Source organism: Acomys russatus, chromosome 31 (genome assembly GCF_903995435.1).
Source record: "Acomys russatus chromosome 31, mAcoRus1.1, whole genome shotgun sequence".
NCBI lineage: Eukaryota > Metazoa > Chordata > Mammalia > Rodentia > Muridae > Acomys > Acomys russatus.
The window spans coordinates 6,117,191-6,139,343 of NC_067167.1; the positions used below are offsets into that span (position 1 = coordinate 6,117,191).

A 22,153-nucleotide genomic window follows, 5' to 3' on the forward strand; every position below is an offset into this window, starting at 1 on the left:
CCAGGCCCAGCTTGTTGTTGTTTTTTGAAACAGGATTTCTCTGAATAATAGCCTTGGCTGTCCTGGAAACCAGACTGACCTTGAACTCATAGAGATCCACCTGCCTGTGCCTCTTGAGTGCTGGAACTAAACAGCCTCATTGCTCCTGGCCTGAATTAAATGTGTGCACCACCATGCCTGGCAATACATAATAATTTTTCAAGCCACTCATAGAATTCTTCCTATGGACTTGTAAAGTTTCCTCCTAACCCCCAGGGTCCCTCATTCAAACTCCATTCTTTTCTTTTTGTTTGCTTTTGTGTTTTCGATTTTTGAGACAGGGTCTCAATATGTAATTCTGAAACTTACAGAGATCCACCTGCCTCCGCCTCCTCAAGTGTTGGAGTTCTTTTTGTTTTTGTTTTTGTGTTTTTGTTTTTGTTTTGTTTTGTTTTGAGGCCAGGTCCCACTATGTGGTCCTGGCTAGCCTAGAACTTACAGAGCTCCACCTGCCACTGCCTCACCAAGTGATGGAACTAAAAGCAAGCATCATCATTCCCTGGCCCTCAGACACAGCTCTTGCAAGACTCAGATCTCTGGAGGGAACTCTTTAGTCTATTTCTGGAGTCCTCAATGAGAGATGGACTCTGTTGTCAATGCAAACGCACAAGAATTTATTGAGCCAATGCGACAGGGTCTGCCAAAATCTTTCGAGCTGGAAACCCCGAGGAGTAGAAGCATGGGCTTTTTATACTCTTTACAGAAGCAGAACTTAGCAGAGAAACTTGATTGGTTAATAGACTAGCAGTGGAACTTTTTGTTGGTTTGGGAAGGGTAAGTACAATTTTGGGGTAGTGGAAATTTTTTAACACAAGATATAACACAAACTGGCTGTCCTTGAGTCAAGCTGGACCTCTTCAAGGTTTCTCCAGTCCCTGACACACACACACACACACACACACACACACACATACACACACACACACAGTGATCTGATATCGCTGTCTGTCCTTGGTTCAAGCTAGACCCTACACAAGCTGGCTGTCCTTGAGTCAAGCTGGACCCTCCAGAAATTTACATGCTTTAGCCTTAATGGGGGTCCTTAAGAGAGGACTGGGTAGGCTGACTTTTTCCAGACTTTGGCCTTAATGGGGGTCCTTAAGGGAAGGAGGGCTGGTTGCTTCACTCTGACCACACTGGGTTGAGAGTGGCTGTATCCTCTGATAGGCTCAAAACTCAGAGCTAACTCCTCTAATGACCCCAGCCACTCATGACAGATCTTTTTGCATCCGCTGTAGGCCTGAATCGAAATGGGGTGCCACCCTCTTCCCGAGCAGCGCCTTTACCCCTGGAGATCACATCTGGAAGGAGTTCCCAGAGGCCTCCCCAGGGCCCTCCCTCCTCAAATCTAGGAGCCAACAGACGTCCTCGGACACGCCCACCTTCAGAGCATAACACGGAATTCCTCAATGTGCCTGACCAGGGTGTGGCAGGGTAGGTGGGGAGAAATGGAGGGCACAGCCCTAGGAGGTGGTAATGGGGTGGGGGCAGTACGTCGGGCTATGATGAGACCTACATTATCCCCTGCAGCATGCAAAGGAAGCGAAGCATAGGGCAGAGACCTGTGCCAGGAGTGGGCCGACCCAAGCCTCAACCACGGACACATGGCCCAAGGTGCCGGGCACTGTACCAATACATAGGTCAAGATGTGGACGAGCTGAGTTTTAATGTGAATGAAGTAATTGAGATCCTCATGGAAGGTTTGTATTCCGGGGCAGAGGTTGGGAGTGGGGAGTGTTCCGAACCCTGACGCAGTGAGGGAGCCACGCATGACTGCGTAGCCTTCCCTTCCATGCAAGAACACAGAGAGGCAGGGGCCAGTGAGATGGTCCAGTAGATAAAGATCATTACCTCCAAACCTGATGAGCTCAGTTCCATCACCAGGACCCACGGAAGGAGAAAATGGACTGTGACCTAAACACACAGCTCCACGCTTAAAACCCTTACCTTGAAAACATGAGGACCAGAGTTCTTATGTTCAGGCACCAGTAAATGCTCGGTGGCTACAGCAGCCTATCTGTAATTCCAGACTCAGAAGGCAGAGTCAGGATCCCCAGAGCAAGCTCCCTAGCGAGCCCAGCTGCATCACTGAGGTCTGGTTCTGACTGAGAGACTCTGCCTCAGTGAACAAGTTAGATGAGCAGACAAGGATGACGATGCAGGGTCTCCACATGCTCACGCACCCACATACATACATAAAGCTGAGTGCAGTGGTGTGCACTCATAAAATACCGGGGCGCGGGGGTTGGTGAACAGCAGTATCCATCTCCCAGCCTCACCAGAGCTGCACGGGGCGGGATAGCCTTTTCTCTGAACACCAGCTCCTAGAGCACCTATGGCTGTGGCCTCGTTTCATCACACTCAGTGCCTAAGCCCCCTTATTATTCTATTTCCTTTTGAGACAAGGTCATGCTAAGCTACCTAGGATTGTTTTGAACTCACTACCGCTCCTCCCTCAGCCTCCTGTGTGCTGGGATGGCGGGTAAGCGCCACCTTTGCCAGGCTGTACCCTTTATTTTTGTCAGTCACAACTGACTTCACCAGTCCTTGTGAGTAGGAAGGAAGCTGGGTCTGGGTGGCCCTGCCTAAGCCCTATCTTCATCTTCTGGGGTAACCCCACAATGGTTCCTCACACACCCCAGAAGCAGATAGCAGGGCCCCTTGGGTGTCATGTGGATGTGGTTATTCCTGTCTGCGCCTGGAGATTGAAGGAAGGAGTCTACAAAAGGAGGTTGTTTGATAGAAGAGTTTACAAGCAAATCATGTAGAGAACGAGAGAGACTGTGAATGCAGATCAGTGTTACAGCATAAGGGAGGGATGGAGGGGATGGAAGGGTGGGAGAGAGAGGGAAGTCTCTGCCATGTACACGGCCCTGGATTCGATCCCCAGCACCCTCTTCAGATCCAAATACTGCTAGCCATGCATGGTGGCACATACATACAGTCTGAGAGCTTTGGAGGAAGGGAGGATGGAGAGTAGCAAGCCGAGCTGGGCTACTCAGAGGGACACAATCAGTCTCCAGACGAAACAAAGCTGAGAGTGAAACAGAACCGAGGCTCATGTGTATAACCATAAACCTTGGGGGTGGGTGGGGACAGAGGATGAGTAGTCCAAGGAGAACCTCAGCAACATTGCACACATGTCTTTGTGGGTATATTTATGTAACTGCGTGGGGTGGGAGAGGTGCACGCAAGCACGTGTGTCTGTGTGCTTATGCATGTGAACGTGTGTGTGCACACATGTGCATTCCTGTGTTTTATCAAATGTGCACACCTGTCCCGGTGCACATGTAGAAGTCAGAAGGAAATCTGGGGCCAGTCTTTACTTTCTACCTTGTTTGGGACAGGGTCTTTTGTTGCTTGCCACCATATGTCCCAAGCGAGCTGACCCCACCAGTTTCCAAGGATTCTCCTGTCTCTACCTCCTGTTTCCCCCACTGAGCTAGAGTGCCAGATGTGTCACATACCGCTGCACCTGGCTTTCATGGTTTCTAAGCAACAAAACTCAGGTCCTCGCACATGCAGAACAAGTACTTTCTCCACTAAGCCATCTCCCCAGCCCCATGCATAGTGTGTTTGAAGGCAGACAGAGCCACATGAGATTATATCTCAAAAGGAAAAAAAAAAAAAATATCCAAGATGACTAAAATAGACACAGGGTGAGCATGCAGGCTTTATCCATATCCAGTGTCTCTCCCCCCGCCCCCCACAGATTCTTCTGGATGGTGGAAGGGCCGGCTGCATGGCCAGGAAGGTCTCTTTCCCGGAAACTATGTGGAGAAGATCTGACTGTCCACCCACCCAGCCTGCCTGCTTGTCTGCCAGGGAGCCAGTCCCTGCCGGTGGGAACCTTGACTACCCTGTCTGCACTGGCCAGAAGGCTCAGGCCTGTGGCCTTCAGCCCAGTGGGGGCCTTATATAGGGAGGATCACCACTGTAGCACTGCATGCCTGGTGCTGGCTTCCCATGGGTTAAATTGTTATCCAAGTCTCTATTTTATCGTTTACCCAATAGGATTTGCTGCCGTACCTACCTCCCAGCTGCCTTGTGTGTATGAAATGAATCGTGCCCAGCCCCGTGAGCAAAGTGCTGTGCACAGTCCAGGGTTAGGGAACTTTGACAATCGGGCCTTTCCCACCTTCTCTCATCACTGAGGGGCAATAAACATATGTCAGGTAAAAGCAAGGAGTAAATTACTGAGTTCTGGGGCTAGGGGGGTGTGGCTTAGTTGGTAGGGTGTTTGCCTCTCTAGCATGAGGCCCCAGGTTTCATCAGGACAGAAGAGAACTTGGCATGGTGATGCACACCCGCCTATGATCTCAGTACTCAGGAGATGCAGACAGGGAGATCAAGAGTTCACTGTCATCCTTGACTATGTATAGCTGGATTTTTTTTTTTAACTTTTAAAATATTTACATTTATGGAGCTGGATAGATGGCTCAGAAGTTAAGAGCACTGGCTGCTCTTCCAGAGTTCAATTCCCAGCTACCATATGGTGGCTCATAACCACTTATGATGAGATTGCACACCCTCTTCTATGTGTAGGCATACATAGTAAATAAATATTTAAAAATATTTATTTAGAGGACAACTTTGTGAAGTTAATTCTCCCCTTCCACCATGCAGATTCCAAGAATCAAAGCAAATGCAGGTCATCAGGCTTGGTGGTGAGGGCCTCAACCCACTAAGCCATCTGAGAAGCCCCTAGATAGCTGATTTTTTTAATACGACATCCTGGGATACATAAGATCCTTTTGAGGGCTGAAGAGATGGCTAAGAGGTTAAGAGCACTGGCTGTTCTTCCAAAGGTCCTGAGTTCAATTTTCAGCAACCATATGGTGGCTCATAACCATCTATAATGAAATCTGGTGTCCTCTTCTGGCCTGCTGGCTCACATGCAGGCCACATACTGTATAAATAATAAATAAATCTTTTTTTTTTTTAATGATCCTTTTGAGCTGGGTGTGGTGGCACACACCTTTAATCCCAGCACTTGGGAGGCAGAAGCAGGTGGATCATTGAGTTTGAGGCCACCCTAGTCTACAAAGTGAGTCCAGGACAGCCAAGATAACATAGAGAAACCCTGTCTCAAAAAATAAAACAAAACAAAAAAGATCCTTTTGGGAGGTGGTGGGAAGGCTATCCAGAAAAGCCAAAAGGTCCTTTTTCCTTGGCCATTTGCCTCAGGAAACCAACCTTGGCTGGAAAAACAAGCACAAGGATGCAACTGGGACACAGGGCCTCTTGTTGGCCAATCATTCTGCAAAAGCATTTAATGGTCATGAGTGTGGCTGGACCACTCCATCTCGGAGTTCTTTTACAACTAGTTCAAGGGGACTTGTTTTCCATGGGTTAAACCCAGAGCTGAGACAGAGATAGAGACAGTGCCAGAGGCAGACAAAGATAGATAGACAGACAGACAGACTTACTATGTAGACCAGGCTAGCCTTGAACTCCTACAGATCTGTCTGCCATTGCCTTCTAAATGCTAGAATTAAAGACATGTGTCCTTTGCCTGATTTTAAAACCTAGATTTTTAACATTAAGATTTATTATTTTAAATAAATTTTAATTATTTATGTTATAAAATAATTATTTTTGAGATTATAAACTAATCATTTCCCCTTCCTAAATATATAAATAAGACCTGCTCACTGTGTATAATGTCATTCATATGTACGTGTTTTCAGGGCTAACCATTTGATACTGGATAACCAATTGGCTGCCTATAGTTCTTTGTTTAATGTTGAGGCCTCATGATCTTACACACACACACACACACACACACACACACACACACACACACACACGCACGCACACTTTTATGAAGGAAAGGGTCAGTGAGATCACTCAGCAGGCAAAGATGCTTGCTGTTCACTCCTGGCAACCTGAGTTTCATCCCCAGAAGCCACATAAAGGTGGAAAGAGAGAACTGACTATGTGAAGTTTTCCTCTTTCCTGGGCCCCCTCCTACTAATAACGTATAGGGAGTTAGAAAGATGGCTCAGCAGTGAAGAGCACTGACTGCTCTTCTAGAGGACCTGGGTTTAGTTCCCAGTACCCACAAGGTGGCTCACAGCCATCCATAACCCCAGTCTCGGTGTATCTAACAGCATCTTCTGCCCTGGGCCGAGGCACACATGTGGTGCACATACACACGTGCAGGCAAAGCACTTATATACATAAAATAAAAATAGATAACTATTTTTTAAAAAAGATTTATTTATTACATATACAGTGTTCTGCTTGCATATAAGCCTGCACACCAGAAGAGGACATTAGGCCACATTATAGATGGCTGTGAGCCACCATGTGGTTGCTGGGAATTGAACTTAGGACCTCTGGAAGAGCAGCCAGTGCTCTTAACCACTGAGTCATCTCTCCAGCCCTAGATAGCTATTTAAAATGATAATGATAGTATGTAAATTGTTTGGGGCCAGTGAGATGACTCAGCAAGTAGAGGTGCTTTCTACTAAGCCTGACAACCTGGGTTCCACACCTCTGACCCACACGCTAGAAGGCTAGAAGGAGAGAACCAAATCCCACTACCTGTCCTGTGACCTCAATATACACAACATGGCACATGTGTGCCTACACACATAGAAAAAAAAATGTAATGGTCATTTGTAAATAAAGTTCCAATACAAAAAAAAAAAAAAAAAAAGTAAAGGGATGGGATGTAGTGTTTATGTAATGTACACAAAGCTCTCTGTTCCAACCCAGCTCCAAAATAGAAGAGGGAGAGAGGGCGGAGGGAAGAGACAGGTAAAAAAGAAAAAGTAAACAAAAGAAAAGGAGAAAACCAAGGTTGAGGATGGAGCCCAAGAGATAGAGTGCTTTCCTGGTGTGAAAAAAGTCCCAGGTTCCATCCCCAGCACCCCATACCTCAGGTATTTGTGGTGTACATCCCACCATCCATCCCAGCACTCAGGAGGCAGAAGCAGAACCAGGAGTGCAAAGTCAGCATGGCTACAAGGCAGCTTCAAGGCCAGCGTGGGCTACACAAAAGGAAAGAGGAGGAGCGGGGCGGGGCATGCAGATTGCTCTCCCTGCCCTGGCATCCTAGCACTTTGGGGATATAATCCCCTGGCCCCACTAGCATGGAAAACACCCCATTTATAGGAAGGAAGGCCTCTGAGCAGGGTGAGTGGTTAAGTGTTGGCAAGGGTGCTGGGATTGGAGGGGAAAAGGGAAAAGTGGGCTTGATATATTCTAACAGATGGTTTTGACTATTTAGGTTAGGGACAGCTCCAGATTGAACCTCTGTCGCCAACGTACTATCCAGTCCGCAGCCCCACATCCTGTGGGCTCTTTCACGAAATTTCTTACATCCGGCCCCTCCTCTCCTTCCTTGTGGCCCTGCTCTTTCCTCAGCCTCACCTCTTCCTTCCTTCCTTCCCCAGCACAAACACACCTCTCCACTTTGCAACAAAAAGAGAGGCTGAGGCAAGAAGCCCAGCTGGCCAAGCGCTTACCTAAAGACACAAAGCCCTGGGCTGGGTCCACAGTATGGCAAACAGACGTGGTATATACCTATAATCTCAGCACTTGGGTGTGGAGGCCAGGAGGATGAAAAATTCAAAGTTATCCTTGGATACATATTTGAGAATTTCATACAACATATTTTGAACATATTCACCACCACCCCAGCTATTCCCATAACCACCCTCTCTCTACCCTTCCATCCATTCCAAATGAACCTTAAGATTTATTTCTGTCTTTCTTTTTTTTTTCTTTCTTTCTTTCTTTTAATTTCTCCCACTAAATCTAGTTTGTGTTGCCTCTTTATTCTTAGAAGTGGGGCCTGCCTTGGTGTGTGGTCAGTCTACCAGGGGTCATTGTTTTTTTGACGTTATCAACCACCTCTGATTCTTACACTCTTTCTGCCATTTCCTCTGAGAATATGATCCCTGGAGGGAGGGCTGTGATGTATAGGTCCCATTCAGACCTGAGCATTCAATAGTCTCTTAGTCTCTGCATGTTGTCCAACTAGGGAGACCCTGTCTGGGTTTTTGTTTTTTGTTCTTTTTTTTCTCTCCAAAAATATTTAAGTATATTTATTTTATTTTAGGTGTATGAATGTTTGCTTGCATGTTGAGCCATCTCTCCAAACCCAAGATCCTCTCTTTAAAAAGATCTTACTAGCCACACATGGTGACATACCTGTGACCCCAATACAAAAGAAAGTGAAGAAGGCTGGATGTGATGACTTACTTTTAATCCCAGCACCTTGCTACCTCCTTAGGCCTCTTCTTCAATTTGTTGTTGTTATCACTATATGTATAAGGGGGCATTTGGGGTTTGCTGTTTGTTTGTTTATGGGATAGGGTCTCACTATTTAGCCCTCGCTAGCCTGGAAGTTTTATTTAAAGCAGGTTGATGTTTAACACACAGAGATCAGATTGCTTCTGCCTACCAAATACTGGAATTATCGGTATGTGCTAATGCCCGAGCATGAGGATGTGCACCTTTAACCCCAGCACTTGGGAAGCAGAGGCAGGAAGAACTCTGTGAGTTCAAGGCCAGCCTGGGCTACAGAGTGAGTTTCAGGACAGCCAGGACTATTACACAGAGAAATCCTGTCTCAAAAAGCCAAAAACCAAAACCAACCAAACAAACAAAAACAAAAAACAAAAAAGAGGCATGTGATAACATTCCTGGCTCGTTTTAGGGTTTTGTTTTGTTTTTGTTTTTCAGACAAGGTCTCATGTTGCATAGGCTGGCATTAAATTCTCTATAGAGCTAAAGATGACTTTGAACTCCTGACCCTCCTGCCTCCATCTCCCTCATGCTGGGATGACAAATACACTACCACACCTGGTTTGTGTGGTTCTAGGGACCAAACCTATGGCTTTGTGCATGCTAGGTGAGCAGTCTACTGAGTGACACCCCTAGGCCCTCTTCTCAGTTTTTTGTTTTGTTCTGTTTTTTCATTTTTCAAGACAGGGTTTCTCTGTGTAGCCCTGGATGTCCTGGACTCACTCTGTAGACCAGGCTGGCCTCGAACTCACAGAGTTCTGCCTCCCTCTGCCTCCCGAGTGATAGGATTAAAGCCATGTGCCACCGTGCCCAGCCTCTTTCTCAGTTTTAATTTTATTTTTTAAAGATATATAATTTAGCCGGGTGTGGTGGTGCATGCCTTTAATCCCAGCACTTGGGAGGCAGAGGCAGGTGAACTGCTGTGAGTTTGAGGCCAGCCTGGTCTACAAAGTGAGTCTAGGACAGCCAAGGCTACACAGAGAAACCCTGTCTCGAAAAACAAACAAACCAATATATATATATATATATAATTTTTAAAGATTTATTATTATGTATACAGTGCTTTGTCTGTATGTACACCTGAAGGCCAGAAGAGAGCATCAGATCACATTAAAGATGGTTGTGAGCCACCATGTGGTTGCTAGGAATTGAACTCAGGACCTTTGGAAGAACAGAGAGTGCTCTTAACATCTGAGCCATCTCTCCAGCACCAATTTATTATTTCTTTATGTGTATTTTTGTATCCATATGAGTACACATGCCAGCAGAGGCTAGAAGATGACAATTCCCAGGAACTGGAGTTATAGACAGTTGTGAACTGCCATGTGGGTGCTGGGAACCGAACTTGGGTCTTCTGCAAAAGCCCAACCACGGAGCCTCTCTCCAGCCCCCAACTCTTCCAGCATTTAAATGTCTTCTTACCATCTTCTTTGCTACAGTGGCACATACAGACTCTTAGTTTACCTAAAAGTATGCTACATATAAAGTCTTTTGAATTGTTAAATGTAATGAAATCTAAGCTCTAAGGTCTACTTGACCATATAACCCAAAGCCCATCCTCCAAGTGATCACCAGAAAGAGATGCTGCTCACGCCCTGATCAAACTCATCTATGTGGCTGAGGAGATGGCTCAATGGTTGTGTAGCTGGTCCATCTTGCAGGGAAGCTGCATAAACCAGAAGGTAAAAAATTCAATATAGGGGCTGGAGAGATGGCTCAGAGGTTAGGAGCACTGACGGCTCTTCCAGAGGTCCTGAGTTCAATTCCCAGCAACCACATGGTAGCTCACAACGATTTATAAAGTGATCTGATGCCCTCTTCTGGCATGCAGGTAGAGAACTGTATACATATTAATAAATACATAAATCTTTTTTTTTTAAATCAAAATAGCTTCAGGAAGTTTCCCTAGGCCCCTCTCTGCTGGAATAAACCATATCGTCTACTGAGAGTCACTCACAGAAAAGCCAAGCTGTAGAGAAGAAGTCTTTGAGACCTGCCCAGCTATCTGGTAGAGTTTTAAACCAACTAAGTCACACTCCAACCTGTTAAGCTGCCTGCAGGCTAAGCAGTGTGTTCCGGGTTCCCAGCTTTTGTGAGCTGTCACCCATTAAGAGAGATAGCTTTGGTGATAGACACTGCTGTCTTTGAGTCATTTCAGCTTCTGTAAGTAACCCCTCACCCATATTCGTACAAGTAGCCCCAATAAAACTATTGGTTCACCGTGGTGGACTCTGGTGTTACTCTTATACTTTGGTCTGCCCTGGCTTCCCTATCTACAGTAAGTAGATGTGTTTGTATCTCCCCTAAGAGAAGTCTTGTTGTGTCACGGCATACCACAGAAACCTGAGGAGGTCCCCAGATACCAGGCAAATGTCAGGTGGGCACTGAGGCCCACCTGTAAGTTCAGCCTCAGACATTGGAGACAGGTGATTTCCCAGATCAACCCATATTGGTGAGCTGTAGGTTTGACTTTTGGGGTCCTATCTCATTTGCTAAAGAGGAGGAAGAACCATGGAGGACTGTTCCCCACACCAATGCCCAGCCTCCACATGCACAACCAGGTGCGCATGCACCCACACACATGTGCGCGTGCACCCCCCAAGCATGTATGCATATATACTTGCAACACACACACAAATGGAAGAACAAATATTCATTGGTTACCACATTAGAAACCACGGTTCTCTCTCGTCCACCTACGGGACCCACCCATGGTCTCTGTTTGACCTCCACGTCATGTCTTTATTCCGTTTCAATAGTGCAGAGGTCTCTCCATTGCTCAGCAAAGGGGAGCTTGTTATTTGCCGGTTCCGGGTATCTGTGCCGGCTCCCCATAATGCTCTGCTTTACAGGCATCGAGGCACAGCTCCAGCCACCCCCTCAGACAGGCTTTCCTGACTCACCATTTCCACATCCCTTTGGTTTGTTTTCTTATCTCATAGGCTAGATCCAAAATCATTTCTCTGCCGTTGTTGATTTACCGTCTCTCCGTTTTTCGGTGGTTGATTCAAGGCTCCCAAGAGTAGACCTGTCCCATCCTATGCATTTAAGGAACACAGGCTGGGGAGGGAACCTCTCTGAACCAGTGCACTTGGGATTCCTGTTCGGATCTCTCTCTCAGTGGGATTTTCCTGTTCACAAAATCGGAAGATCCAGTTAGTGTGTTTCCCGCATTGGGCTATTACAGCAGGTTCACTCTTACCGCAGACTTGACGTGCTGAAAAATATGGGGCTTGCTAGGAAGATGGCTCTGCCCAGACACAAGGGACCTGGGTTCAGACCCACAGCACTCATGTAATTGAGAAAGAGTCTGGATCCTCAGCACTCCTTGGGTGGGAGGCATGGCAGCTCCCTGCAACCAGGGCACTTGGGAGATGGACACAGGGAATCTTCTGGCAAGTAAGCTAGTTAGACTAGTGGGAACTGGTCAGCTCCAGGTTCTGAGAGATGTTGCCTCAATAAAAGTGGAGGCAAAATAGAGGAAAACAATGTCTGCTTTGGTCCTTCACACACTCACCTGTTCACATCGGTGCACACAACACTGCACTTGCATATGTATGTGTATACGGCTAAGGATGTAGCTTGCTTTAGAGGGTGTTTGCCTAGCATACTTGAAAATGCTGGGTTTTATACCTGGTGGTGGCATCCAAGCTCAAGGTCAGTCTCTGCCCAAGGCCAGCCAAGCCTAAAAAAAATAACGGCAGGGGAATTGTTGTCAATTTCCTCTAAAAGTAAGCCCAATTAAAAGCAGACAGTGTCTGTCATCCCAGTATTCTGCAGGCTGAGGAAGGCTGAGAGTTCAAGGTTAACCTGATCTGGTATACAAAAAAGACGAAAAATTGCTGTGTATTGTCTTTTCAGAGTTGGTTATAGGGCATTCAGGGAAAGGACAGAGACGCCCATTTTGCAGAGGAGGACACTAAGGCCTCGAGAGATTTATCATATTGTATTTTTGCCCTGTGACTTTGTAGTTAGGTTTACAAGCTCTCCCCTACTAAAGAACCGCTGTCTAGCCTCAGGCCCCGCCTCCTAAAGAGGCGCCCAGGATTAGGCCACACCCCAGATCTCGCGAGATCTGAGAAGCGGAAAAAACGGCGTCGACGTGAACCTGATCCTACGTTGCCGAGGAAGTCGCCCCTGCTGGAGCCGGAGCCACCGAAGGCACGAGAATCAGAAGTTGAGCCGAGTGGAAGATGGTGAGCTCAGCACCCCGCACGCGGGCTCTTAGAAGCAGCGGGGATTGACAAGAAGCGGTCCTGCCGCACGCACCCCCTCCAGCCGACCCCGCCCCCACATCCGGGTTCCCGCCCGCCGCTGTCACTTAGCGTTCAGTTAGGCCGGGCTTTGCTTGGCCACGCCCACTCAGCTGGAGTCTCTCTTCCCCCCCCCCCCCCCCGCCCCCCCAATATTTAACTCATCCTGGCCCTGAGCTGCTTCTCCGCCATCCTCGGCACAGCATTCCCTATCATCACACAATCCACTCTGGGCCCTCCAGCATTTCCAAGTTACTCCTCTAGGCCACGCCCCCGCCCTATGATGCCTTTCTTCTGCCAAAGTTGAAGATGCTCTTTATCTTCTCTGATAAAGCCCAGACTTCTCTGATCCCAGCCTAACTCTAAATACTTTTTCCACCAGGAGGAACTGTCCAGCCCTGGCCCGGACAGGCTGGCCACTGCAGAGTCCAGCTCCAGTGAGCCCGACAAGGAGGTGGCATCTCCAGATGTGGCAGCTACTGCCACTTTCTCCTCTGTCGAGGAGCCGGGCCCTAACCAGACAGACGTGCCACCAGTGTGGGATCGCGGAGGACCTCCGCAGCAGGTTGCCTCTCCAGCCCCAGACAGCTGTCAGCCTGGCTCAGCCAGCACAGGTGTGGGAACCAATGAAGACCTGAGGTTGCCCAGACGACGTCCACCACCAGGTGATCTGTGATGGGGCCTTCTGGGGAGTCACAAAGACTTCCGTAGGCCAGAGGTGGTGTGAGATAAGAAATTCCTTTGTATCCCGTTGGGGAAGGGGGGGGGGGGGGAATTCCTCACCGTTTACGGAGCATCTTGTCAGTATGTCAGGTATGGCTCCGTGGATGAAGTAAGGTAATCCAGCTCTTCCAGACAGTTTATTCTAGTAGTGAGGTGAGGAGGGAGTTGTCCCAAGGCTTTGGGAATAGGGGGCCAGGCCACTAAGGAAAAGGTTGATGACACCCATTTATCCTGCAGGGAAGCAGATACCCTGCTCTAGCCCTGGCTGCTGCCTCAGTTTCCCCAGTGTTCGTGATCTGGCGCAGCATCTCCGTACCCACTGCCCACCCACACAGTCACTGGAAGGTAAGATGAAGGTTGGAGATAGTAAAGCAAGCAGGTCAGGGTGGGAAATCCCCAGAGCCCCCCCTGGGATGGTCTTAAACCCCCGACTCCACCCCTGCTCTTCCTCCCTACCAGGCAAGCTCTTCCGATGCTCAGCCCTGAGCTGCAGTGAGAGTTTCCCCAGCATGCAGGAGCTGGTAGCCCACGGCAAGCTTCATTACAAGCCCAATCGCTACTTCAAGTGAGACCCTCACCATCCCCTTAGTCTATTTCAGATCTCTGGCCCTTCCTAATGTGTGCATGGAAGAGGGGTGGGTTGGGGATATGAATGTGGCCTCGGAAACCAGCCCCAACTACATGGAAAGACAGGTCTGAATTAGGAGTAAGTGTCCCTGCTATAGGCTCAGCTTGGAGGGATAAGGTATACACACTGTGGTTCTGTCCTGTTCCACCTCGCTTCGTATGTGGAAAACTGGCTCCTATGCAAAATCAAAGCTTGAGGTTCTGAGCTGGATAGGTCCGGAAGGATCCAAACTACCATAAGGGAGGGCGTGTAGGCCAAGCTTCACTTTGGGTGCATTGGCACAGAGATTTCTACCTAGGTACCCTTTCCCCATCATGGTCCTTGGGTAGCAGTGGATAGGCCCCTTCCTGTTGCCCAGGAGTCAGTCTAGAACTGTACCTGCCCTGCCCCCAGGTGTGAAAATTGCCTCTTGCGCTTCCGCACTCACCGCTCGCTCTTCAAGCATCTGCATGTTTGTGCAGAGCATGCTCAGAGCCCAGCCCCACCACCGCCCCCTGCCCTGGATAAAGAGCCACCTGTGCCCGAGCGTCCCCCAGAGTCCGACCCTTCGTCTGCTCTGGGCCTACCATTCCCACTACTTGAGCCGTTCACCTCTGCCCCTACTGGGCCCTTCCTTCCCTACTTGAATCCTGCACCCTTTGGCCTGAGTTCCCCTCGCCTGCGCCCTTTCCTGGCTGCTGCTCCAGGGCCACCAGCCTCTAGCTCTGCGGTCTGGAAAAAGAGTCAAGGTGAGTGTGGGAGCGGTTTGCCTGCAAAGCTGGGTGGGCACACCACCACAATTCTGAACTTGATCTGCTCCTTTCCTGCAGGTGCTGCTGGCAGTCCAAGAAGACCGCAGGGCGGCTCTGATGCGCCCTCAGGTGCGTGCAGGTGATCACCAGGGCAGGGTGGAGGGGCCTTCTTCATTCCTGTGCCCTGCATGGGCCCTGTGAATGCTGGGAAGCAGCAGTGTCTGTCTCTTAAAATACATGATTTTTACCTTAAAATGACTGGCATCTATGCTTTCATCTGCACCGGCATTCCTTTGTAAAAAACTTGCGCCTTCTCCATCCCTGAGTGGTCCTTTCCTGTGGTGGGTCCAGGGATGGGAGCCAAACTTGGTGCCTTCAGTGTTGGGCAGTTAAGCCCAGGAGAAAGGATCCAGCCTGCCTGGACCCTGGAAGCTGAGGGGGATGGACACAGGGAAACATCTGATCTGTTCTGCCTGACATCCACCATCCACGGCTGAAAGGCCCTCTGGGGTATGAACCAGGACTGACTGGGCCTGCCTGCCTGCCTGCAGTGTACACGGCCCCCCCAGCCGCATTGTGTGGGAACACACGCGTAGTTGTTACTCATGCATGCAGTGTGACTTCTCCACGGCCTCACAGCCCGCCATGACACTACACCTCCAGGACCACCGCCCCGGCGCCCCTGCAGCCCTGGTGCCTGGGTTCCTTCCTGCTGACACCCAGGCGGGTAAGGCTGAGGAATGCTTGGGCATGGAGCTAGAGGCAAGAGATGAGACCCAGGCTCAGCCTCCCACTCAACGCCACACAGACCCAACCCCATTTGCTCCTGGGGTGTCACAACTGGCAGAGGGGGAGACTCTGGTTTTCTCACAGCTTTGAACCAGCTGTGTTGGGCTGAGGCGGGGGGGGGGGGGGGGGGGGGGAGGGTGCAGGGTGTTTTGTTTTGTTTGTTTTTGTTTTGTTTTGTTTTTACATTAAGGAGGGAGGGGACAATAAAGGAGGCACAGTGAGCTAGCCTGTGCTGTGTCTTGGGTCCTCTTGCCCCTCAGATAAGATTTTTTTTATGTTTTTAAGAGAAAGAAAAGAGAATGAAAACATATGAGTGTAGTGCCTATAGAGGCCAAAAAAGGGTATGGGATCCCCAGGTACTTGTGAGCTGCCAACATGGGTGCTGGGAACCAAACTTTGGTCTTCTGTAGGAGTACTATAACAGTGAATTTTAACCCACGAACTCTCTCCTGCCCTCCCCTCACATAATCAGTAGGGTGCTACCTACTGGGTCTAGGGCTCCCACAGTGTGGGAGGGGGACTTAGAATTGGCTTCATAGAACCTAAGCCTGCTGAGTACTCCTCTCAGTGTCTGCCTGTCTCCTCAGCCCTGGAATCCAGGTCTCCAGCTCAGTGCCCTCACTAGCCAGCTATAGATAGGGATAGCCAGTGCCTGCTGTTCTGCTCCACAACTTCCAGAAACCAGGTAGATGTCAGGTGTTTTTCTTTTATTTAAAAACAAAACAAAACAAAACACCTGGCAATGGTAGTACATGCCTTTAATCCCAGCACTTAGGATGCAGAAGCAGGTGGATCTCTGAGTTCCAGGATAGCCAGGGCTACACAGAGAACCCTGGATTGAAAAACACCACCACCACCATGATCATGTTCAAGTGCTTGCCCGTGCAACTTTAACGACCTGTTTGATCCCAGAACCCACTGTGGGGTAGGAAAAGAGAATCAATTCTCCACACGTGTGTCCTCCTTTCATATATTAAGCCCAAAGCTTAAAGCGTGGTGGCACACACTTTTAATCTCAGCACTTGGCAGGCAGAGGCAGGTGGATCTCTCAATTCGAGGCCTAATGTGAAATTTCAGCCAGGCTACACAATCAAACACTGCCTCAGGGTGTGCTGGGGGGCGGAAGGACAAGGTGTGGAGGCACAGCTAAGGATCATTCTTTGATATTCAAAGCCAACCTGGGCTACATAGCAAGACTGCCTCAAACTTTTGTTTTCTTTTAAATATCAAGAATTAGGAACCAGGTGTGGCAGCACATGCCTTTGATCCCAGCACTCAGGAGACAGAAGCAGGTGGATTGCTGTGAGTCCGAGACTGCCAAGGCTACACACAGAAACCCTGTCTGGAAAAAGCCAAAATAAAGGGCTCTGGAGAGATGGCTCGGAGGTTAGGAACGCTGACTGCTCTTCCAGAGGTCCTAAATTCAATTCCCACAACCACATGGTGGCTCACAGCCATCTATAATGTGATCTAATGCCCTCTACATGCAGGCAGAGCACTGTATATGTAATAAATCTTAAAAAAGAAGAAAAAAAAAAAACCATGCCGGGCGTGGTGGTACATGCCTGTAATCCCAGCACCTAGGAGTCACAGGCAGGTGGATCTCTTTGAATTTGAGGCCAGCCTGGTCTACAAAGTGAGTCCAGGACAGCTACGTCTATACAGAGAAACCCTGTCTTGAAAAACCAAAAAAATACAGCCGGGCGTGGTGGCGCACGCCTTTAATCCCAGCACTCGGGAGGCAGAGGCAGGTGGATCGCTGTGAGTTCGAGGCCAGCCTGGTCTACAAAGTGAGTCCAGGATGGCCAAGGCTACACAGAGAAACCCTGTCTCGAAAAACCAAAAAAAAAAAAAAAAAATAAATAAAAATGACAGTGTGGGAGGCTAGACCTGCTAAAGCTCTGAGCTATCCTGGATTAGAGCCCCTTGCTCCTGTGGCCAGTGGGCTCACTCTTGGGTAGCTGTGGTTGAGAAGATGAGCAGGACAGGAGAGAGAACTGAACTTGATCCTTGCCCTCCTTGCACGCAGCAGACCCTCTTCTACTGCTGGCTTCTGCCCCACCCCCAGCTTTGGAGAGTCTGGGTTCCCTTTTGAAAATGTACTAAGGATGTAAAATGTAACTCCGTGCAGTGCTTGCCTAGCATGCACAAAGTCCTGGCTTCTTCCTATTCCCAGCACCACATAAACCATGCAGGCTCATGCGTGCATACATTTCAGAACTGGGAGGAATAGAATCTGGAGAATTAGGAATTGTGAGTCATCATGGCTACATGTGGGATACATAAGACTCCTTCCCCCACACACATACCTTTCTCATACATACACATGCACACGCACACACAAAGGAAATACGGTGCCTTCTGTTTCAGTCCAGAGCCAGACTGGCCATGCCTCTTGGGATTAGATGTACAATTGCACTGTTATCTGGAGGTTGGTCTTATCTCTCTGTCTAGCGAGGACATCTCCTAACCAAGTCAGAGCACCCACGGAAATAGTCACTAGTGCTCCTCAGTGGTCCCTACAGCTCTCTGGATAGACTCCTGGTTTTGGGCTCGTGAGATGGCACAGTAGGTACAGGATCTGAGTTCAGATTCCCAGCACCCATCTCAAAACTGGACGTGGTGGCATGTGTCTGCAACCCAGCACTGGGAGGCAGAAATAGTCAGATCTCAGGCCTTGGTAGCCAGCCAGTCTAGGCAAAACAGTAAGTTTAAGGTTCCATTAAAAAAACCTTGTCTCAAAAGAAAGTGAAGTGACTGAGGAAGGCATCCTAATGTTAACCTCTGGTCTCCACATGGTTATAGGTATGTCACCTGAACAGTACACACATGAACATAGATCTTGTTCTAGTAGCCCACAAGGCTCCTTTTTGAACCTCCTTATCTTCTTCCATGGCCATACTCTTCACAGCTGCTCCTTTGGGGGAAATGTAAGAATCTGGAAAAGAAAGACCTGAAGACCTCCTTGGTCCCACCCCAGTTGGTCTCACTCACCACTCCCTTGTATCCTAACTCTAAATCAGAATTTTCCTCTTATCACCTCTTTATCCCAGTATCTGTAGGCAAAAGGAGACCCAGTCACTGATGAGCATCCCTGTCACAGCCCTCCTATTTTCTCACTCACTGATTGTAGGATTCAGAGAATAATTTACAACAGCCATACTTGATTTTGAACGAGTGAGTTTATTAAGCCAAAGTAAAATAATAAATAGCAAGTGATTAGTGGGGAGGGGAAGGGAGGGAAGAGACAGGTGGATATCAGTCTTCCTGGCCAGCCAGTGTAGCAGAAGAGAATTTCGGGTTCTGTAAGAGACCTTGTCTCAAAAAGTTGGAGAATAAGACAGACAGCTGACGGCAACCCCTTAGCCTGTGCAAACATAGGCACAGATTCACGCATCCACACAGATGCATATACAACACAAAAAATAAAGTGATGTCATAATGCTCACACTTTGGCATCTTTGGGGAAGATGAAGTGAGTTGAGTGAGGAGTCTAGGGGATTTGGGAAATGTCTGCTCGATGATTCTCCTCCCAGAAACAGTATTGGGGGTGGGGCGGGGTCACACACCAGGGACCTACAGAACTTCTACAGTATCACATTCACTGCCCAAACTACTTGCCAATACTCAGTCCTTTACACGTGCTCCCATAACCGCCAACCTCCTCCTTCTCAAGCTAGGACTCCACAGAGTGTTTTACCTCCAACCCACAGATAGTCAAAGAACAGAGTCTTCTAGAGCCACAGCTTTCTTTCCAGGAGGGAGCAACCAAAAACGTCAGTGTGGGAGAAGGAGCAAGCCTGATCAGCCAGCTGGCACGACGCGCCTGTGCAGCTGCTCAGAGAAAAGGTTGGCTTGAACCAACTGAGCAACTCCTGGAGACTTGTCTGCAGGGCCAGGTGCTGGGCCACCATTTGGCAATTATCCAACAGTTTTGTCACCTGAGGGATGCCTGCTGGAATGCTTATCTTTACCCAAGCTAAGAGAGGTGGAGAGTAGCTGCAACCCAGGATTGGGCTCCTGTGTCTCAGCAGCTTGGACCACATTCTGTTCAGAGCCACCAGGTCAAGGTCACAGCCATGTGGGCCCAAATACAGTGTGAGAAGGCTTCTGGCAGCCATGTTGGGAGCTTATAGACTTCCCTGCACATTCCCTGTGTGGAGCCCAGTGTGGTCAGCCTGGGGGATCCCCAGCTGTCACTCACCCCTTTAGCTTTAATTGCCTATGGTGTGTTTCTTGACCAATTAGTGTGTGTCATTTGTGTGTCACAGCATAAAGTTCAGAGGACAGCTGTGGAGTTGGTTCTTCCCCTTACGTGGGTTCCAGGCATCGAACTTAGGTTATCCAGATTGTACAGCAAGTGTCTTTCATCACCACCACGACCCCAAGCCATCTCCCTGGCCCATTATTTTTGGGTTTTTTTTGTTTTTGTTTTTGTTTTTCGTTTTTCGAGACAGGGTTTCTCTGTGTAGCCTTGGTCATCCTGGACTCACTTTGTAGACCAGGCTGGCCTCGAACTCACAGCGATCTGCCTGCCTCTGCCTCCCAAGTGCTGGGATTAAAGGCGTGCGCCACCACGCCCGGCTTATTTTTGGTTTTGAGATTGGTTACCAAACCTGAATTTTCAGAACATGTGATCCACCTGCCACACCCTCAACCAGTAGTTGGGATTATAGGTTTGACTTCTGACTCCACTTAACATGAATCTGGAAACCCAGAAACCCAGAGTTGGTCATCCCTACTCAGTCAAGGCTCCTGTGAAAGCATACCCACCTCCGGAACCTCTTGACCCAAGATGAGAATACAGAAGCATCAGGATCTTGATGCTGTGTGCTTAAAAATTTCCCAGCCGAAGATGCTTTCTTTTAGCTTAAATAAACTCATGAAACCTCACCTAGTTCATTCCCAAGAGTATACATGTCCTTGATACTCCATCAGCCTCATATTATCCAACAGCAGACTCATCACCTAAGCCAAGATATGCATTTATCTTAAGGTTGGGTTTAAAAGCTGGGCAGGGGTGATACATCCCTTTAACCCAGCACTAGGCAGGCAGTGGCAGATGGATTTCTGAGTTTGTGGCCAGCCTAGTCTAGAGTGAGTCCAGGACAGCCAGGGCTACACAGAAAACCCTGTGTCAAAAACAAACAAACTATGTGTCCCTTGCTGGACTGAAACTCATTATGTAAAACAGGCTGGCCTCAAACTATGGGACGTTCCAATTGTCCTCCCAGCTGCTGTTTTTATGTGGTTCTGGAAATCAAATCCAAGGCTTTGTGCATGCTATACAAGTACACTTTTTTATCTTTTTGAAAGATAATCTCGGGCTGGAGACATGGCCCCGAGGTTAAGAACACTGCCTGTTCTTCCAAAGGTCCTGAGTTCAATTCCCAGCAATCACATGATGTCTCACAACCATCTATAATGAAATCTGGTGCCCTCTTCTGGTTTATAGGTGTACACGCAGGCAAAACACTGTATAGTTAATAAATAAATCTTTAAAAAAAGATAATCTCACTTATGTAGCCCTGGATGTCCTTAAAACTTGCCTCCAGTCTCTCAAGTGCTGGGATTACAGGTTTGTTCTACCACACCTGGTTAGAACATACACTTTGGGTCACATTATGTGGCTCTGGCTGGCCTGGAATTCACGATGTAGACTAGGCTAGCCTTAGACTTGAAGTGAACCTCCTATCTGCTGGGATTACAAGTATGCACTACTTACTACTCCAGAGGCGTAGAGCATGTTCTTTGTGTATCAAGGTATTTATGAGGGTGACTCCAGGGACATCAGCACAAGTATTCTCACCTGTGCACTGGAACCATCCCTGCCAGGGTCTAAACAGCCGTTCTGGTTGGACTACATCCCAGACTGGTAATGTCAGAATCTCTGCCTACAGTTCAAGAAATTCTTTTTCCAAACTGAGAATCATAGTTCTCTTCTGTGCTGTTTTTGTGTTCCTGTGAGCTGAATCCTGCGGTCAAGACTCTCTCCTTTGGCCCTCTTTGGACTCTACGGGCTGTTTTTATTTTCCTGCAGTGCAGTTTTCTGGTTTCTTCTCTCTTTGCTTCCTTTAACCACAGGGGACTTAAGAGGTCCTCAAAACTGCCTACCTCCCCAGGGACAGTGATACCCCTTCACCCCAGCTATAAATCATTAATACCACCCACCCCCAAATCTGCTATCCCAGTTGAACCTTAGGCTTTTGGTTCCCAGCCTTGGCTGATGGGGCGTTTGTCACCTTAACAGGGAAGTCCTGTTCAGAGTACGAGTGTTGAAACAAGGTACGTGAAGCAACACAGGAGCGCAAACATGTCCTCCCCATTGCACCAACCATATCCTAGCCCTTACGCTCTGGAGACTTCCTAAGCCTGAGAGCAAAGCATAAAATCCCCACTGTGGTGATCTGTTCCTGTGACTGTCCTGAGTTTGGCCTAGGTCTGCTTCTTTGGAGACAAAGCTTGTCAAGACCCCAAAGTGTTAAGAGTAAGGGGGACAGTAGAAATCAAGAGGCTAGTGACACCTAGTAACTATATGCACGAGATATGTGCTTAGGTCTGATGATCTGAGTTTGGGGGACAATCGTAGGCAGGCAGGAACTCAAGGAGGTGACAGAAAGGCCATCTCCACCTCCTTCCTCCTTTGTCCGCCCCCCCCCCCTCCCCTACTTGGTCTGTCAGCCCGTGGAGCAAAAACCACAGTTACTTCCTCAAAGCAGTAGCCTAAGCTT

General features: G+C 48.5%; 3 protein-coding genes across 3 annotated transcripts in view; all 3 read left to right on the forward strand.

The window, feature by feature from the left end:
* Positions 1-4,388, forward strand: part of Myo1f (myosin IF) — a 52,541-nt gene extending 48,153 nt beyond the window's left edge. The window contains exons 26-28 of the mRNA XM_051172874.1: positions 1,278-1,473; positions 1,570-1,739; positions 3,752-4,388. Of these exons, the coding sequence (XP_051028831.1) occupies positions 1,278-1,473; positions 1,570-1,739; positions 3,752-3,828 (443 nt within the window). The 3' untranslated portion in view covers positions 3,829-4,388. The remainder of the gene's footprint in view (positions 1-1,277; positions 1,474-1,569; positions 1,740-3,751) is intronic.
* Positions 4,389-12,347: 7,959 nt separating this feature from the next.
* Znf414 (zinc finger protein 414) lies at positions 12,348-15,102 on the forward strand. The gene is made up of 6 exons (XM_051139789.1): positions 12,348-12,494; positions 12,934-13,216; positions 13,512-13,619; positions 13,734-13,839; positions 14,296-14,630; positions 14,712-15,102. The coding sequence occupies exons 1-6, from the start codon at positions 12,492-12,494 to the stop codon at positions 14,774-14,776; spliced, it is 900 nt and encodes a 299-aa protein (XP_050995746.1). The 5' UTR covers positions 12,348-12,491; the 3' UTR covers positions 14,777-15,102.
* A 176-nt stretch (positions 15,103-15,278) lies between these two features.
* Pram1 (PML-RARA regulated adaptor molecule 1) overlaps positions 15,279-22,153 on the forward strand; it is a 15,111-nt gene continuing 8,236 nt past the window's right edge. The window contains exon 1 of the mRNA XM_051172753.1: positions 15,279-15,395. Within this exon, the coding sequence (XP_051028710.1) occupies positions 15,279-15,395 (117 nt within the window). The remainder of the gene's footprint in view (positions 15,396-22,153) is intronic.

Excerpts from the sequence above, each read along its gene's own strand:
- Znf414 (XM_051139789.1), top strand. Across the intron at positions 13,620-13,733 it reads ACCCACACAGTCACTGGAAG|GCAAGCTCTTCCGATGCTCA; the intron begins GTAAGATGAAGG and ends CCTCCCTACCAG. Across the intron at positions 14,631-14,711 it reads GGTCTGGAAAAAGAGTCAAG|GTGCTGCTGGCAGTCCAAGA; the intron begins GTGAGTGTGGGA and ends CCTTTCCTGCAG.